General features: G+C 33.7%; 1 protein-coding gene across 5 annotated transcripts in view; it reads right to left on the bottom strand.

The window, feature by feature from the left end:
- DYNC1I2 (dynein cytoplasmic 1 intermediate chain 2) overlaps window positions 1–19,080 on the bottom strand; it is a 60,346-nt gene that overhangs the window by 27,411 nt on the left and 13,855 nt on the right. For 3 of the 5 annotated variants that reach the window (XM_014785852.2, XM_014785851.2, XM_014785853.2), the window contains exons 4-6: window positions 18,467–18,557; window positions 12,426–12,485; window positions 10,153–10,268 (exon numbers count right to left, since the gene is read on the bottom strand). In XM_014785852.2, coding sequence (XP_014641338.1) covers window positions 10,153–10,268; window positions 12,426–12,485; window positions 18,467–18,557 — 267 coding nt within the window. The remainder of the gene's footprint in view (window positions 1–10,152; window positions 10,269–12,425; window positions 12,486–18,466; window positions 18,558–19,080) is intronic. The other 2 variants (XM_014785854.2, XM_014785855.2) reach the window with 1 other exon arrangement.

Raw genomic sequence — 19,080 nt, 5'->3', positions numbered from 1 at the left:
TTAGTTATAGTCATTGCCCTGACCAATGTTCAGAATTATCTAAACCACACATACATACAACATACAAAAAAGAACGGTCAAGGATGAGAACCAGCTGCCAAGTCATGGTCCCAGCAGCCAGGCCAGCTGACTAGATAGCAACAACCAGATGGCACTGCTGGGATTGTGTCTTTCTGCTATAAGGTGGCAATGGGATGGCATAACATTCTTCCGCTTGACTGCTTCCAATCCTGTCGCTCCCCAATGGCGAGCCTGTGTAATTACCGGCACTCTAGGAGGCCTACAGATAAGCCTTTACCCTGCAAACAAAATGCAGCTTGTAGGCCACACCAGCTGCCAAACCACACACATAGTGTTAGGTTTGGAGAGCTATGAAAATCTTTCTAACTCTATAGTATAAGCAATAAAAATAACTGTACCTGTAGGAAAGAAAGGTTTAAATCACACTGTATAATGCACACAATGATACAACCTCCAACTTAATCAAAATGATAATGACATATGCCAATCCTATATTACGTGAAATTGAGTGATTTTTATGTTCTGACAAGTTTACAGAACGAGGATAAATGGCACGAATGATTTCAATATATGCTCATACTTTTGAACCAAATGGTGAAGGTTAAAATTTTTCCTTTCAAGGGCCTCAATCAGCCACAAAGGAAAACAGTAATCACTGTCTTTTCAGCCAGCCCAACCGCATTTGTCAGCCCTTTCTCCGTCAATGCAGCCAGAGCAATCAACCTGCCAAACATTCAGAATGGAAAAACAATCTGAAAATACAGGGTATAATGCACCTGCCAGTGAAAATGGCCATTTCAAGAAAAGCTAGTGATCTCAGTGACCCCGCTGAGGAGGCGGTGGTGCAAAGGGGAAAGAACACGTAAAAGAATTCTTAGCGATCGCCACTCTCTTGCACATTGACACTTCCTTACAAAGCATGCCAATTACAGCTTTTGTGCTACTTTAAAAAAAATGAAAGGTTTTTTTGGGCAAAATAATCACACAGAGAAACAGAAAGCGGGTACTCCTTTTTAGATGAATTCTCATATACAACGGATTATTAATCTGAAAACAGTATAACCGGTAACAATTCTATGATACTGCTCAAGCATTAGGATGAAATTCTACCATAAAGTCACTTGCAGGTGTAATGTAATAAAATAATTTAATTACATTTAACTTAAAAGTTGACTTTTAGAATAACAGGATATTTACTTTACTTAAAAATTAAGTCTGAGAATATATATATTTTCCTATATTATGCTAATACTATCAGTTATCCTAATCAATTTTGTTTACTAGTAGGGTTCACTTGTAAATCCTAAAATCAAAGGTAGGGATTTTGAGTCACCCTGGACAGGTCATTCTTTTTTTTTTTTCTTTTTAAAGATTTTATTTATTTTACTTTTTCCCCCCAAAGCCCCAGTGGATAGTTGTATGTCGTAGCTGCACATCCTTCCAGTTGCTGCATGCGGGACTCGGCCTCAGGATGAACGGAGAAGTGGTGCCTCGATGCGCACCCGGGATCCGAACCCGGGCCACCAGCATCGCAGCGCGCGCACTTAACCACCAAGCCACAGGGCCGGCCCTGGACAGGTCATTCTTAACATTGTGAATTATAAATTACAGCCTCCTACACACATCATATTCTCCTCCCTCAAGTTTGTTGCATTATACGGCTTCTAAGTACCATTTCCAGTGACAGGTGTCAACGTCCTGTCATAATGCATATGGCCAGTACTTTAGTGCTAAGTGACCTCATAATCTACATATTTAACAGAAAAGATCTTGTTTATAGACACTCTTTTCCTTTTCAAATTTAAAGTGTACATGAAGTATGTTAGACAGTGATCTATATCTGCCTACTATATGGCATTTGCCCTGACTTATTTGCCCATATAGATTATTTCAGTTGTAGTTGAATAATGAGTATCAACTATTTAAATATATGTTTTCAGGACTTTACTTTAGAATGAATATACATACCTTGTTCTACATGGATTAAACACTGACTTAAAAACTATGAATAGTTTTTAAAACTTAAACCCATGCTTCATAAAAATGATTAAGCTAGATAAAATTTCAAGGAACATAAAAATAAATGATCTGCTGTTCTCAGAAACTGCAAAACATAATATTTTTACTCTAAAGCTGGTCTTAAACAATTATCTATCAAATATTTGACAAAAATGCCTAACATCAGTAACATCAGATTAGAGAATATTCCTCTGAAACAAATACACTTCTCTTATTAAAAACTAATATGATAGCTACTAAAGGACTATTAACATGACCAAAAATACAGTTTACAATTCTAAAGATTTTCTAAGCTAGTCCCTATTACATGATAAGCTATAATTTATTTAAAACTGAAAAAGATTGCAACAGAGCAGGAAGACTGAAAAATGGGACTGCTGTGTCACATCAATTTATTGATGAATATTCATTGCAATATGCTAAGTGGTTAACTCCACGCTTTCTTTGACAGGGAATCTAAGGCTATAACGTGAGCAGTAAAGAATGCATAAAAGTAGCAGTTACTTTTAAAATGACAAATCTCTTGTCAATGAATGCTAAGACTAGGTTTAATGAACCACTGAATTTTTACTTTGAGTTAACATCAAAATTGTGATGTATTTTGGTGAGATGGAAAGAAAAGCTGTTCTATAAATTAAGCTGTACCTTGAAATAACACCAAAGAATGAAATTCCAGTCGTCAGAATAATCTGTTACAATGGAATAGGTTAATCAAAGTTAAATCATCTGTGAAATGGGTGGCTTTTGTTAAGCTGAAGGAAGGAATCTTCAAAGCAAGTTTTCTCATCTGTATGTCATACTACATTTAAGACACATCTAAGCTAAGAATAAGCCACAAAGTACGCTTTGAATTATTTTAAAATATTACAACACATTTAACAGGTAACACACAAGATCCTACAAAATCCTCACTAAACACTGATACTTTTTTTTTTTTTTGAAGATTAGCCCTGAGCTAACATCTGTTGCCAATCCTCCTCTTTTTGCTGAGGAAGATTGGCTGTGGGCTAATATCCGTGCCCATCTTCTCTACTTTATACAGGATGCCGCCACAGCATGGCTTGACAAGCAGTGAGTCGCCGGGCTGGCCCCAACACTGATATGTTTTTAATTTATCACTTATCACGATTCTCAATATTAAGTGAAAAACAAATCCCATCATTAGTACATTATTAATGTTGTTTAGGAAATACATTTGTTGCCTATAAATTTATTATGTAGTTTCCTTATACTGGTGTACCCTTTTTTAAGACAGTTTAATATCCTATGAAGAATTCCTAATTTACAAAGTAGTCTGATTATTCACGGTACAAAGAAAGTTGCCACTGAGTTCTAAAAATTAGGAAATATGTTGCATATAAAAATATGATTTAATTTACAAAAATTCAACTTATGAATAAGTTCACAGACATCTTCCATAAAACAAGAATATTAGAAGGAAATGCCCTAATATTAGTTTAAAAATGCAGGTTAGACATGAATGATTTTCTTTTAATATTTTCAAAATAATCTTTTCTGGATCAACATCATTTTGAATCACTTCATTTCAATCCATTTGTCCATAATTTCATCTTCTTTAAATATACATATTTAAAATCGATATTAAGAGAATTTACATTGGGAAGCTTCATGAATTATCAACGGAAACCATTCCTTTTATTTTTTTAAACATCTAGAATAAGATGCAAGGTCACTTGATTTCCTTAATAATTCAGATCTTCAACATGGGAAAACACATAGCAGATTTTTTAATCAGGAAACATTCTGAATACAGATCTAATGCTAATTTAGGGACAAATAAGAAAAGAGTGAGGGCCGGCCCCGTGGCTTAGCGGTTAAGTGCGTGCGCTCCGCTGCTGGCGGGCCGGGTTCAGATCCCGGGCGCGCACCGACGCACGGCTTCTCCGGCCATGCTGAGGCCGCGTCCCACATACAGCAACTGGAAGGATGTGCAGCTATGACATACAACTATCTACTGGGGCTTTGGGGGAAAAATAAATAAATAAAATTATAAAAAAAAAAAAGAAAAGAGTGATACTTTAATTATACCATTTACTTTAACACAGAATTTGTCTCTCTACATTGTCTTTTTTTATATAAAATTCAGATTTTATTTAGGCAGTATTGGCATCATTTACATAGATCCTGTTATCTGTGATCTCATAAATATTACATTTTTCTGAGGCCATAATTTCAGATATGCTGATTAAAGTCTTTCAATCAAGATTAAGAACAAATGCTTCAATTTTCAATTATATTTATATGCTCACAGACTCTCTGAGGGTTAAAACTAATTTATTAAATGTGTTATTCATTCCAGAATTTTTTTAAAAATCCATTTTAGACATGGGTAATATTAACCAGAAGGCCCACAAATTTAGTCTACTTGGGAAGTGTGGATTACAGATGTTAAGAACACGCAGTAAAAAATTAAAGAGCTATTTACATATAATACTTTTCTACGCATTTATAAATGCTAGTGAACATCTACCTGAGGAAAAATATCTGGCTAATAAACCAATACCAAAAATAATTACAAAATACCACACAGATAAGAAAGTGGAATGGTATAAGAAAAAGAGCACTTCCCTGGAAATCAAAAGCCAGGTTCTGGTTGTAGCCTTGATACGCTCCCACATTGTGACCATAGGCTCATCAATTAACTTCCCTGGGCCTCAATTTCCTCAGGTGTAAACAAGCTGATTAGATTGGATAACCTTTAGGATTTCTTTCCCTTAAAAAATGTTTCTAAAAATAGCAACAACCAAAAAATCCATACTGAAGAGGTAGACAAGAAAAAATAATGCCATTTTCAAGAGTTAAAAACTTTTAAAAGGTAAGGGAAGAAAGTAACTTTTCCAGGAGTATATCTGTGGGCACCATACTCCTGCCATGAGAAGCTTTTTACCTGCAGAGAGCAAAATTGACTGAGGGCACGTGTTCCTAGTCAATTTCATTCACAGTAGGTGCTTTAAGACAGCAAAGCACCTCAGTTCAGACCCAGTACAACCAACTTACAGAGTAAACTTGAAAGCAAGAAGATGGCTAGAACTGGGGACAAGAAAAACAAGGCAGAATAAAAACTACTGCTTCTTAAAAGAATAGAGTCAGCCATTTAAAAAAAATGCAAGAAAGACCAGAGTTAAGTATAAGACCAATTTTTATCTTCAATTTGGTAACTCACATTACTTCTGCACTGATTACACCGCCTACCCAAGTTTAATTTACTGTCTGTCACTCAAATTGTGATTTTGGCAATTTTGTCTCATGGTGAGTTTTGGAATTTGTTACATAATTCTTAAATGGGAACCAACCGGGCTAAGTTTGAGAACCATTGTATTAAAGCAATGGATAAGTACCAGTACAGTTAAGCATAAAGTGTTTTCATTATAAAATCTTAATTTCAGGGTTTTTTCTTTCCCTCTTTCTAAAACTTCCACAAATTGGGAAAAGAAAAGGTAAGAGCCCTAGAGATGAAAATAATTGTAATGGTATAGAAAGGAAATGATCTCATTTTTATAAATAGTTCCCAAAACTAAAGATGGCTCCATGGTATTGGGATACATCTCTCATTCTCCTTCATTTATATACCTCAGCCTGAAATTAAAAAAAAAACAAAGCAAGCATAATCTAGTACCTTTGTATATAGCATATACTCAATAAACCTATAGAATCAGTGAATACTTGTTAGATTGCAAATGAATAAACACGGACCTTTATAAAATTAACATCTAAGTCTAATCCACACAGGAAAATTTTAAAAGCAGTGGTGCTGACGCAGACATACCATTAGAAACTGGGCTCAGTTCACCCATCTTGTCACTTTCACCTTCCATCAGTGAAGATAAGGAAAATTCTATTTAACACCATGGAAGATCAAAGCTGTTTATTCATTACTCTTAGACAATCACTATAAAACAGTATTATCCTGATGCAGATATACCAACAAATAAGTTAACCAAACCATGCTACACTTTAATGAAGTGTTTTTCAAACCACAGATCTAAACCAATAAATTTAGTGTGTCATGGTCAACATTTAAAGAAATGAAATATAGTAAGAGAAGGGAAGGCGCTATTTCATAAAACCTGTTTCAGTTATATACCTGTATCCAAGTTTGCACTGGATTGTAATATAAATTGAATTTCTTACCATAGGTTACTATCAAAAAGCATGAAAGTGCTGTTTTAGTGGTAGCAGGAGAGAGAAAGCACACCTTAGAATCAGACTTGGTTTAGAATCCTGGCTACTAGTTACGGGACCCTTGATAAACTCTATCTTTCAGCTTCAGCTTCTTCATGTGTAAACAGAGCTAGTAAAACATACCTAACTCACAGAGTTTTGGTGAGAGGATCAGAGATAAAGTGCCTCATATTATACCTGATATGTAGTAGGCACTCTTTACTGTTAAAATTTTCAGTCATTACTTTAAACATGAAGTTCAAAGAACTGTTACAAATGAATAGCTAAAATAATATATCTGAAAGATGCTAACAGGTTCAATTTTGTTCATAGCATTCAGAGGGATACACAGAACACAAAACAACAGCATGTTTGTGTCTACACAGTATGTCATCATGAAATTCAAGAAAGCTATAAAGGAGAAGCTATAATGATTTCATTTATGGATCTAAGAGCAAATAATAACTAGAATATGATAAAATCATATTAAAACCAAGAACTGAGACTAATCATACTGTTTCACTCAATTTCACCAATAGTTACACTGTAGCATTAACACTTAAAAATAACCTCTTTTCCCAGTAGTTACATCCAGAGTAAACACATGAAAATAAACATCCCAAGTAAGCAAAATCATTCTCCTGAGTAGGTAAACGAGATTAATTCCTTCACTAAATATTTATTGAGTACTTACCACATGCCAGGCACTATTCAGACCAGGCATTCAGCAAGAAGAACAGTCCCTACCCTATACTCTCAGAAAATTTGGCAAAGAAGCTAAAGTATGATGATGCTAAAAGTCTTGCCCCAAATAATTTCAAACTGAAAAGAATATAGTTTATTCTTGTGCTTCTGGATCACCAGCTTATCTAACAAATCATGATCTTTTTAATTTTTTTAATTACTTGCAAAATAAAAACAGGAAAAAGAATTTTTTGAAAAATGCCAGTCTTATATTATGCAGCTATACATTCAAATTAGTGCAAAGGCAATAAGTTACATGTACATATTTTAAAATCTATATGCATCTCAAAAATAAGCAATTAAAAAATGCAAATTTGGGGCCAGCCCAGTGGCATAGTGGTTAAGTTCACACATCCCGCTTCAGTGGCCTGGGGTTCGCAGGTTGGGATCCCGGGCGCAGACCTACACACCGCTTATCAAGCCATGTTGTGGCAGGCATCCCACATATAAAAAAAAGAAAGTAGAGGAAGATGCACACAGATGTTAACCCAGGGCCAATCTTCCTCAGCAAAAAGAGGAGGATTGGCAACAGATGTTAGCTGAGGGCTGATCTTCCTCACCAAAAAAAAAAGTAAATTTCAAGTAGGATATAAAACCAGGTGCATGTGTGTATATATATATATACACATAATACATACATAGAGGATTTTTTTTTAAAATATTAAAAACTGACTGGAAACAAAATATTAACAATGGCTATTACATTGTGGTACCATAGACATTTCCTCTTTATACCCTTTCTGTATTTTCTAAATTCTCTATGATATAATACTACAATAATTAGAAAAATTATTTAAAAAAACATGGAAGTCTTGGGCCAGCCTGGTGGCATAGTGGTTAGGGGTGTGCTCCGCATCGGCGGCCTGGGGTTTGCAGTTCGGATCCCAGGTGTGCAGCAACGCACTGCTTGTCAAGCCATGCTGTGCCGGAGTCCCATATAAAATAGAGGAAGATGGGCACAGATATTAGTTCAGGGCCAATCTTCCTCAGCAAAAAGAGGAGGATTGGCATCGGATGTCAGCTCAGGGCTAATCTTCCTCATTAAAAAAAAAAAAAAAGGAAGTCTTCACTTTAACTGAATATAATTATAAATATATTATAATAGGCATTAATTACCCCAAATAGCTTCAGAACACTTTACACTTCAAACAATCCAAAATGCATTTCGTAAGTGTGATGGTATAACTAAAAATAAATCTCCAAATTAACAGATGAAGAAAAAAAGCCTCATTTGTTTTTTAAAAGAGTCACTGTGCCCTCATCTTGGCTATTTTGCTGACTTTCTGAGTTAACATATCTAATAATGTAGCTCCAAAAAGACAGACATTATAATACTTGAATTAATATGCCATGTAATAAAATAATATTTTCTGGAAATTATGGAATCCTGCAGTATTAGTATTCTCCATACTAATAGTTCAACAATTTATCTCTTCTTTTTGCTTTTCTTAAGTTGCTTGTATCTGAAACAAGTTTACCATCAGTGGCTTTTTTTCTGGTAAGATGAGGATTTTGCAACTTTGAAATAAAGCTATCTTACCAATCAATGGAGCAGTGGGAATGAAAAAAGTGTATCCATAGAAATAAACATTTACATGGTCAAGAAAAAAAATACTTGGACACAAATGTTACCCTGATTTCGTCAAATTTTCAAAGTGTAACTGTATGTATGATAATGTCAACTCCTTTTGGGAACAATGAAAGCAAAAGGAAAAGTTTAAGGTATTTATTTCCACTTCCCTCCTTAGTGGGGCAGGGAAAGGAGAGTTGTTAAAAGTGCATATGGTGATCTACTATTAAGTCAAAAAAGTTGTAAATAGGTATAATCCTAATTTTCTTCTGAGGTATATATAAAACATGAAAATTTAAAGATTTTTTTTGGTAATAGCTATCGATTTCAAGGATTTTTCCTCCTTTTGTTTACCTGTATTTTCTGGGCTTTCCGCAATGAATATTACTTTTGTTTTTCCTTAATGGAGAAATGTAGTATTTAACTGAAATTTTAAAAATAAATAAATTGAACATTTGATAAAGTTTTTATGGTTGATATTCTATAATTAAATAGGAATAAATTTTCATGGCTAAGGAGAAAAAAATGTTCCTTATTCACAGACTGCTATAAACGGATAATTTATTATCGGCCCACAATTCCAAAATATCAACAGCTCTAAAATCCATACCTCATTTGGTGGTAATTCCTGCATGACCAGAGATAAAGCTATTTATAATAATTACTTATCTCACTTAGTCTGAATATCCATATCTTTTGCTGCCAAAATATTAAAGTCCAAGATGCTGCTGGAGTGTTTACATATAGTTCATATACTTTACTACTTTTCTGCAATCTGAAAAATTCTGATTACTAATATATATGTGGCTCCAAATGTTTCAGATAAAAAACTGTGGATCTGTTTTACAGATCTTATGTAAACCTCTTTTATGTGTGACATAAATTTATTAACCTCACTGGGAAAAAAAAGAGCTATAATATTAACTTTATGCTTGAATCATTAGCTATCTAATGAGATTTTAAAAAATTAGTCCCCAATGTAAAAATTCTAACTCCTTCCGGTTTGTTTAAGGATCAAAGGACTCCACGTTCAATATAATGTCTAGGTGTACTTCCTTCCATTACACACAGATTAAAGGCTGTATATAATCAACATAATAGGGCTCTTAGATCATAAAAGAGAAAGTTCAAGAATTAGGTCTAGATTTGTTCATTAATATGGACAATAACAGCATATCAGAACACAGTATACGCTACAGAAAATAATTTATATGATCTCATTTACTGTGAGATACACTCTCTTTTAGGGAAGAATTATCCTCAATGACACAGAAATAGAACATTCTTAAGTTTTTCTGCTTCTAAAGCAGTATATATCAATGACAAAATGAAGATCGAAAGACTTAAATTTATGTCAACAAAATTAAAAACCATACAGATTATACCTTTAACTTCTAAAAGAAGTTTTAAAACTCTGAAAAACAAATACATAAATACAGAAACCCTAAAGCATTAGTTTTATGATGTTTCTCTAATATGGGAGAATATGCCATACGGGAGAATATTTGGGAATATGCCAAAAAACAAAAACAAAAAAGGATGAAAAAAAAGCAAGAAAGAATCCACTCATTTAATGTGAGGGCTTAATGACAACCATATTAAGGATAGATATTCACCTTCTTTGGGTTGAGCCATAACTGGAGTCTGAGTTTCCTTTGTATATGTGACGATTTCTCGAGGAGGAAAGTCAACTTGTGTAATTTTAGCCATTCCAAGTTTAATAGGTCCTCGTCTAAATAAAGTGAATACAAATGTTTTTAAATACAACAAATGATACACTTTAACTACATCCAACCATGTTATTATGGAAAAGTATGAATTAAACATTGTGTATCCAACACTGTAATTTAACCTCGTTTTATTCAAGAAATTTTAGATGAACAATGAATTGGCTTTATCTTAACAAAAGAATTAGAAGCTAGCAAAAACAAAAGATATTTCTAAATCATTCCAGGTTTTTATTTTCACTTTAAAAAGACAAATAATTTAGTTTCTTAGAGCAAATGTGTGGGTGATAAAAGAGTAAGAGGACAGGAATTTCAGAGTGATCTGCTGAATATGGTTGATAATGCAAACTGTTTTTAGCAAGGATATGATTTTGGACTTTTTTGAAGAGTCAGATATGGCTCTCACTCAGATCATATTTAGTTCCCTTCACCATTGAGAGACCTGAGCTTTAAGATTGAAAAATAAGTTTCTGTTGAAAATCTTTTTTTCTACTTATATTTTGGAGAAATTGAGATCATACAATTTATATTTTAAAATGAAATTTTAAACTTTTAAATCTCTAACTTCTGCAGGGTCAGTATTGTCCTTGATTCACATATGGACAAACTACAGTACAGATATTTTATACTCAAGCTAAAGCAAAAGATCTTTTGAATACTATAAAACTACTAAACTCAACTCTGTTTTAAATAGAGGGAATACATTCTTTTTTGACAAACAGAAGAAAAAAGTTGTAGCTGAAGAAAATGGACCAAAAGAAAATATCTTTTATTAGGTATCTGGGGGATTTTTTTTGTTATTAGATGTTTAAATTCTAAACCAAATAAAGTGTGCTTCCAAATTCCCAAATAAGTTCTCAATTATGAAGCTGTCTTAAAGGCTATCTAATAAAGACATTGCTGTATTTCCAGAATAACAAGCAGTATATCTGAAATGTATATATATATATCATTGATAATATAATCATTTTTTATTATATAATATATACATCCTTTTAAAAATCCTGTACAAAAAAGTATAATAAAATTAGTATGTTTAAAAAATTAATTATCTCTAAGGTCCCAAATGTGGGCCATAAGAAATTTTTAATGTTTTCCACTTCAAGAATACCTTAGCCTTAAAAAAAAAAAGCATAATCAAAGAATTAAATGAGAAAACTTAAGTACATATGAAGTAATCTAGTATTCTAAGAGTAAAATTTGAAATAAAAAACTTTATTTTCTGATTTTTAAGATGTAAATCATAAGAAAAGTAAATCACTCACATATCTGGAAAAAAAAGGTCAAGCCAACAACATTAGGAACAAGTTACTAATTTGAGTGCATATAAGGTATAATAGATAAAAATCACAATATTAGAACAAACAAAAAAAATATTCGAAGATTTAGGGGTAGGGGTAGAGAAGTAACACCTCACTTATCCAAAAGCCACTTTTACTGAGAATAAGGAAGCAACTAGGGGTGGGGGGAGCCTCAGGGCAGCCAACAGAGAGGCCTTCCAGTTAACGTACAAGAAGCTCATATACTTTTCCTATATGCTCTAACTCAAGGCTTATTTATTCTTACTTTAGACATAATTTCAAAAGGTACTGATCATATGTTTTAGAAGCTGCAAATTATCAAGGGAAAAGAGCTGAGTCAAGCACAATAGCAGCAGCAAACATTTATAATGTGCACTGGAGACTAGAATAAATAAATGAGTGAATAAATGAATTAATGAATAAATCAACAGCAATCTGAGGCCATAGTGGAGAGACCAACAGCTCTGTTCCTCTCAAAATCGTAGAAATCATCAGCGAATTTTAATATAGGGAAATAAATTAATATTCATATCAAGTAACCCAGAAAAGGTTCAATATCATGTAGAATATGTATTAGAAAAAGTCTGCGAAGTTTGTAATACATCTTAGAAAAACTTACATCAAAAATATAGAAATAATAAAGGAATTTGGACACTTGGGTAGACAGGTTACCCGGAAAATCAGATACACAGAATATTTCTTTTACTAACGATAGAGGATAAATGAGGTGCCACAGTAAAATATAACTCTTTTCCCAACTATATACTACATATTAGAAATTTAAGCAAAATAAAATCAGGACAGTTTCACAAAGAATCAAATTAATTATAAAAGAGGGAAGGTAATAAATCTATTCAATACCCCAAATCGGAATCTGAGTGAAGCTGAAGAACTGATGGATCTGTATCCCAATGCAGCGTCCTAAACGGTTGTAGGACAACCATGAAGCATTAGCAAAAAAGGCCATAAGTTAGTCAAGCAAATACATTCTACGAATAGCTAAAGCTAAAGTACTGTTCACAATCAAAAACCACATTTTCTGGTTAGTACAAAAAAAACACCAGGTATCATCACTCAATGCTCTAGTGCATGCACTAAGCATAATATGGTTAAAGATGCAAAGATACAAACCAGAATAGTTAAAAGATAGTATTTTCAGGTTATGGGAAAATAATATTGCATAATAATGGGTAAGAACAGCCAAAGCATCCAACAACCCAAATAATACATTATTTTTGGACGAAAACGAGCTAAGCTTTAAAAATCGTTAAAATTTTAAGTTTCCTAATGAAAAAAACATTAGTAAAAACATCTTATAATCTTGCCCAAAGCATTAAATGTGTGCAGGAAATTGTCATATTGGCAAAGGAAATGAGTCAACACATAAGCCTTTCGGTAAGAAAACTAAAGACTATTCCACTGGGATACAAAATAGCTTAAGTTTCCAAAATGTGACCTTTATGTAATTTATGGGTTAAGCACCGCCCTGGGCTTACATGTCATCTGCTTAAGAAAGCAATTAAAGATTCTGTCTCTAGAAAAAATAGATTTTTCCCAGGAAAAATATTTTATGCTCAAAGGATTTACCTACACTAACTAAACTTTTGGAGAATATCGATCCTAAATAAATATTCAGTTGTGTTTTAGCCTTGTCTACTGTAAATAACTTACATGGGATCTTTTCCACTTAAGCCAAATCTAGTCATTACTAGAACAAAAGGTTCTTTATCACACTGGCATTCTCGTAGGTTACCAATATATATGATAATTATGTACAGTACTGTATGATGCGCATAGTCCCTGATAAAAAGTTAAGCATAATACATTCAGTGCTACCATTTTTATCAAACATATTTTTTCTCACTTATATTATACATAAGTTATAACGTACAACACTAAAACTGCTGTAATATTTTAAACACAACAAATGATTTCTATACTGTACTTGCCTATACAATTTATCAACAAAAATAAGCAGATGAAGTATTTTTGGACAATCCTCTTCACCAAAAAAACAAACTAGAGAAATCCTTCATTTTAAAAATATAAAGAGGGGCCGGCCCAGTGGCTTAGCAGTTCGGTGCGCGCGCTCCGCTACTGGCGGCCTGGGGCTCGGATCCCGGGCGTGCACCGACGCACAGCTTCTCCGCCCATGCTAAGGCCGAGTCCCACATACAGCAACTAGAAGGATGTGCAACTATGACATACAACTATCTACTGGGGCTTTGGGGAAAAAAAAAGGAGGAGGATTGGCAATAGATGTTAGCTCAGAGCCAGTCTTCCTCAGCAAAAAGAGGAGGATTAGCATGGATGTTAGCTCAGGGCTGATCTTCCTCACAAAAAAAAACAAAAAACAAAAAACAAAGCCCTCTCCACTGATGAGGGTCTTCTATAAAAAAAAAAAATATATATATATATATATATATATATATATATAAAGAAAGATCTTGGGATTTAACAAGATTGTGTGCATGCAAAGAAAAGAAGAGGCCACAGTGAAGATTTACTTTGTACTAAGCAATGAACAGCAACAAACTTAGGCTTTGTTAAACCAGAAGCGGTTCTTATGAGATGCTCTCCAAGGAATGTTCTGTCCATAGCCTTTACATTATGAGAGCTCTAGCTGTTATCAATGACATAGAGCTCCTTATTGAGGATGTCATTTTAGTCTAAAATCAAATAAAATTTTACCTCAAAATACCACCAGTACTAAAAATACACTGCACAACATATGAGATTATATTTTTTAAAGGCATCTGCAGACATATAAAGTAAAATTCCAATAAAATTCCAAAAGGCTGAGAGAGAAACTGATCAAGAATGGAAAAAAGGAACAAGAGGCATGGATTATCCAATTAAGTAACTGTCACCTAAATTTTAAAGATAACAAATGATTGAGAAAGTGAACTAAAAACTTAATGAAATACAACTTTTTAATCTGCAAAATTAGAGAAATATCACTTTTCATGGCTTTTTATATTTACTCATAAATCACCACCAGGCACAAAAGAAATTTTCGGCATTTAGAAATACTGATTCAGACATGTTTTGATATCATATTCGGTAATGTCTATATATCTTTTCCTACTCCCAGAGCGGACTAATCTTAGACTGTCTTGGCCAGCTAATGAAGTTGAGTGTATATGTTCATATAGCTTTCACATTTTCACACATTTTTCTGTGATACTTCTTATTCTCTTTATTCTTTCATTATCATCATGCCTGCTCAGAGTTCATTCTGTTTCATTCTTGGACACTAGCATTCTTTTTAAAAACCGTATGTTTAGAAGTGCTGTTTTTCACTGCCAACAGCACCAATTAATCAACAATATTAATTATCTCTTTACTATGGAATCTGGAGATGATTTACTGGAATTCATAGTTTTCTACTCTTGTGTACATGTATACATATATATAAAAAAATGAACATAGCCCTCTTGAAAATTAATGATTAAAAATGAGCCTGTGGTCTCAAGGGAGACAATGTAGGTTAAACGTACAATTAAAAAGATATAAAGGCCAGCCTTGGTAGCCTAGAGGTTAAATTCATTGGGCTCTGCTTCAGTGGCACAGGTTCAGTTCCTGGGTGTGGACCTACACCACTCGTCTGTCAGTGGCCATGCTGCAGCAGTGGCTCACACACAAAAAGAGGAAGACTGGCAGCAGATGTTAGCTCAGGGTGAATCTTCCTCAACAAACAAACAAAGAAGATATAAGGTCACCTCATTCAAAGAAAGGATTTTTTCCTCTCCTGTTAAACTTAGAAGAAACTAATTTTGTATTCATTCTCCAATAAGAACAGATACTCCTAGAAATATTTAAATACCTGTTTTCTTATTTCACAACTCATTAAAAATCTACACTTTAAACTAAACACAAGTTAGCACACGATGCTTAGAACTTTTCAATACAGTAAATTCTTTAAATTAATGATGTAATCACTAGAATGTAAATTCCATAACGGGCCACGAACCTTTTATTTTCTGTGGTAACCTATAGTATTTAACATCAAATTGGCTATTCGGTAGATATGTGTTCTATATACAAACAAATATTTTTCATAACAGTATTTACTCCCTGTACCAATTTACAATATTCCAACAGGTCTCTAATGATCTCTAGGTTTTCCAGGGAAACTCAGGAAGACACGTTTTAATTCATATTAATTTAAAAAACCAAGTAGAGGCCAGCCCAGTGGCATACTGGTTAAGTTCACATGCACTGCTTTGGCAGCCCAGGGTTTGTGGGTTTGGATCCTAGGTGCAGACCTACACCGCTAATCAAGCCATGCTGTAGCAGCATCCCACGTACAAAATGGAGGAAGACTGGCACAGATGTTAGTTCAGGGACAATCTTCCTCACCAAAAAAACAAACAAACAAAAAATAAGTAGATATTACATAGTATTTTTGAAAGCAAACTTGCTGGCGCTGAATTAAAATAATCTCTCTACTCCTATTCAAATCAAGAACATTGAGTTCAGAATAAACACAGATGTGTGTCTTCATAACAATAATGTATATTATCAAATAAAGAAATTTAATGAATATAATAATTTTTTATTTGGGGAAATATTTTTACTATGATAATGCTGTAAAAGAAAAAAAACCCTTCTCTTGAAAATACTACTTGCTTATTAGCAAAGGAATATTTAACATATTTGTATAAAAATATGGAAGTAGGAAGTATGAAACAAATAAGTTTAACCTTAAAAATAAATTTAGACTAAACAAATTTAGTCTTAATCTACAATACATACTATTTTATAGGGTAAGATTATTTCTAAAAAATTTTTTGATTTTTCTTAAATGATAGAGTTATGTCATTCACTTCAAAACCACAGTATTGCTTAGATTTGCAATTTTGGATCTATATACAGAAAAGTTTTGGAAAGCACATCTCGAATTCAAACTGGTGAGTCTTGTGCCTCTTAACTGTTAATGATAACTTGATTATTCAGGAATGGATTAAAGTACTGAGTTTAGGGCCGGCTCTGTGGCTTGGCGGTTAAGTGCGTGCGCTCTGATGCTGGCGACCCGGGTTCGGATCCCGGGAGCGCCCTGAGGCACCACTTCTCCCTCCAACACGAGGCCGGGTCCCACGTACAGCAACTAGAAGGATGTGAACCTATGACATACAACTGTCTACTGGGGCTTTGGGGGGAAAAAACTGAATAAATAAAATCTTTAAAAAAAAAAAAAAAAAAGTACTGAGTTTATAGATTATCTACCTTCCTTGCTTCTTTTTTCTTGCCCTGTCTTTTAGATACTCATTACTTGCTTGTCACTTCAACCAGACGGGTGCAGGCATAAGAAGATAAAACTTCTGTTTATTTCTTTTTACAAAGTGTGTTGAGATTTTCCTGAGTAGGACATTTAACTTCCTGGCCTGAAATAAGATTCTGAATAAAGATTTTAACTAGCTATGTTTAATCTCATTTCAGCTGTCACAAGAAGTCAAAAAGTGATGCTATTAAATAAAGACTTGCTATTATTGTGTGTGTGTGTGACGAAGAGGAATAAGTAATAATACTTTTCCCAATACAATCTTTGGAAAGAAGCTGAAATCTTACTGAACTTTTGAAAAGCAAGTCCCAACATGTGTACAGGATCCTAAAACAAACATGAAATACAGCTTTATAAGGAAGATGCGAGTTCAGGAAAATGTGGTACTAAACACTCTTTTTTTTTTAATTGTGGTATAATTGACATACAATATTTTTTTTTTTTTTTTTTTTTTTTAGATTTTATTTATTTTATTTTTCCCAAAGCCCCAGTGGATAGTTGTATGTCATAGCTGCACATCCTTCTAGTTGTTGTATGTGGGACTCGGCCTCAGGATGAACGGAGAAGTGGTGCCTCGATGCGCACCCGGGATCCGAACCCGGGCCACCAGCATCGCAGCGCGCGCACTTAACCACCAAGCCACAGGGCCGGCCCGACATACAATATTATATCAGTTTCTGGTGTACAACAAATGATTCGATATTTGTAATATACTGTAAAATGATCCCACAATACGTCTAGTTAACATCCACCACCACACATAGTTACAAATTTTTTTTCTTGTGATGAGAACTTTTAAGATATACTCTCATAGCAACATTGAAATATGCAATACAGTATTATTAACTATAGTCACCATGCTGTACATTATATCCCAGTGATTTATTTATTTTATAATTGAAAGTTTGTACCTTTTGACCCTCTTCACCCATTTCGCCCACCCCCAACCCCTCCCACCCTCTGGTTAACCACCAATCTATATTTATGAGCTTCGGGGTTCTTTTTTGTTTTTTTTTTTTTAGTTTCCACATATGTGAGATCATACAGTATTTGTTTTTCTCTGTCTGACTTATTTCACTTAGTATAAGGCCCTCAAGGCAGTAAATATTCTTAATGTTTCCTTAGCAATTATTCCTCATTCTTGATATTTTATGCATTATTATTTTCTATCTTAATTAAAACTAGTGACTTAATAGAACAGAATTGGGCTGTTCAACTGAATCATTCAGATTTTCAACTACTGAATGGAGAATTAGCACTACAGAGAGGTTTTACATTATTTACACCCAAAACATTCACATAATAACCAAGAAGAAGTTTGTTTAAACAAAAAAAATTTAAACGAATTAACACCTCTATTTTTAATATAAATTAATTAGCATAAAACCAGTTAACTATTCAATACTAAGTTAATCAAGTGTGACAGACAGATAAAATATGGTAAAAAAAAAAAAAAAAAAAAATCCCCCCAATTTACAACAAACAATTTCTACACCATTTAGATTTCAAAATGTTAGAACTAACTCAACATAACTATTTAGAGTCCCTCTAAAGCATGGACAGTATTTGGGCACTAAATGCATTCTATCATTAAAATATTAAAAGAAAATTACTGTACCTAGATCCCACTGCGCCGTCTCCAGAGTCTTGGCTTCCAGCTTCACTTGGTGTGCTCACAGATTTGGAGGATGGAGACATAGGAGGAGGGACTAGATAGTGAAACAGACAGGTATCCGCTGTTACTACACGGAGAGGTTGCTCAGCTTACGACGTTTCAAAAGTAATTTAACATGAAGTAATTAACAAAAAAAGAAAAAATAATGGCAAACCAAAAACCAAAAATACATGAATGAAAATGAACAGTAGAAAGAAGAGGAGAAAGACAAAGTTAACAATGCATGCTGACGATTCATGCAATTTATCTGGCAAAATACATTTGGGCTTTATATTAAAAAAAAAAAGGAAAAGAAAAGAAAGGAAGATTATGGAAGGATGCATCTTCATCTCAGCCAACACCAAACGTGGGCACTAATTTTCAAAGGAGAGCATTCCTTCTCCTTTTTCTAACTTCTCACTTTTAAGATCACCAGATTTTTAAGTATTATTTATAATTGCTGCCAAAACCAAAATTCTAAAATATTCTTCAAAAGTCATTTACTCTCTGGCATTCTGAGATTTATTTTAAAAAGTTAATTTTTGTCTAACAATTTTTTCTTCCAAAAATGATTTCAT

Source organism: Ceratotherium simum, chromosome 9 (assembly GCF_057802395.1).
Source record: "Ceratotherium simum simum isolate JZ-2026a chromosome 9, ASM5780239v1, whole genome shotgun sequence".
Classification (NCBI taxonomy): domain Eukaryota; kingdom Metazoa; phylum Chordata; class Mammalia; order Perissodactyla; family Rhinocerotidae; genus Ceratotherium; species Ceratotherium simum.
This window is presented reverse-complemented; position numbering and strand designations above follow the sequence as displayed.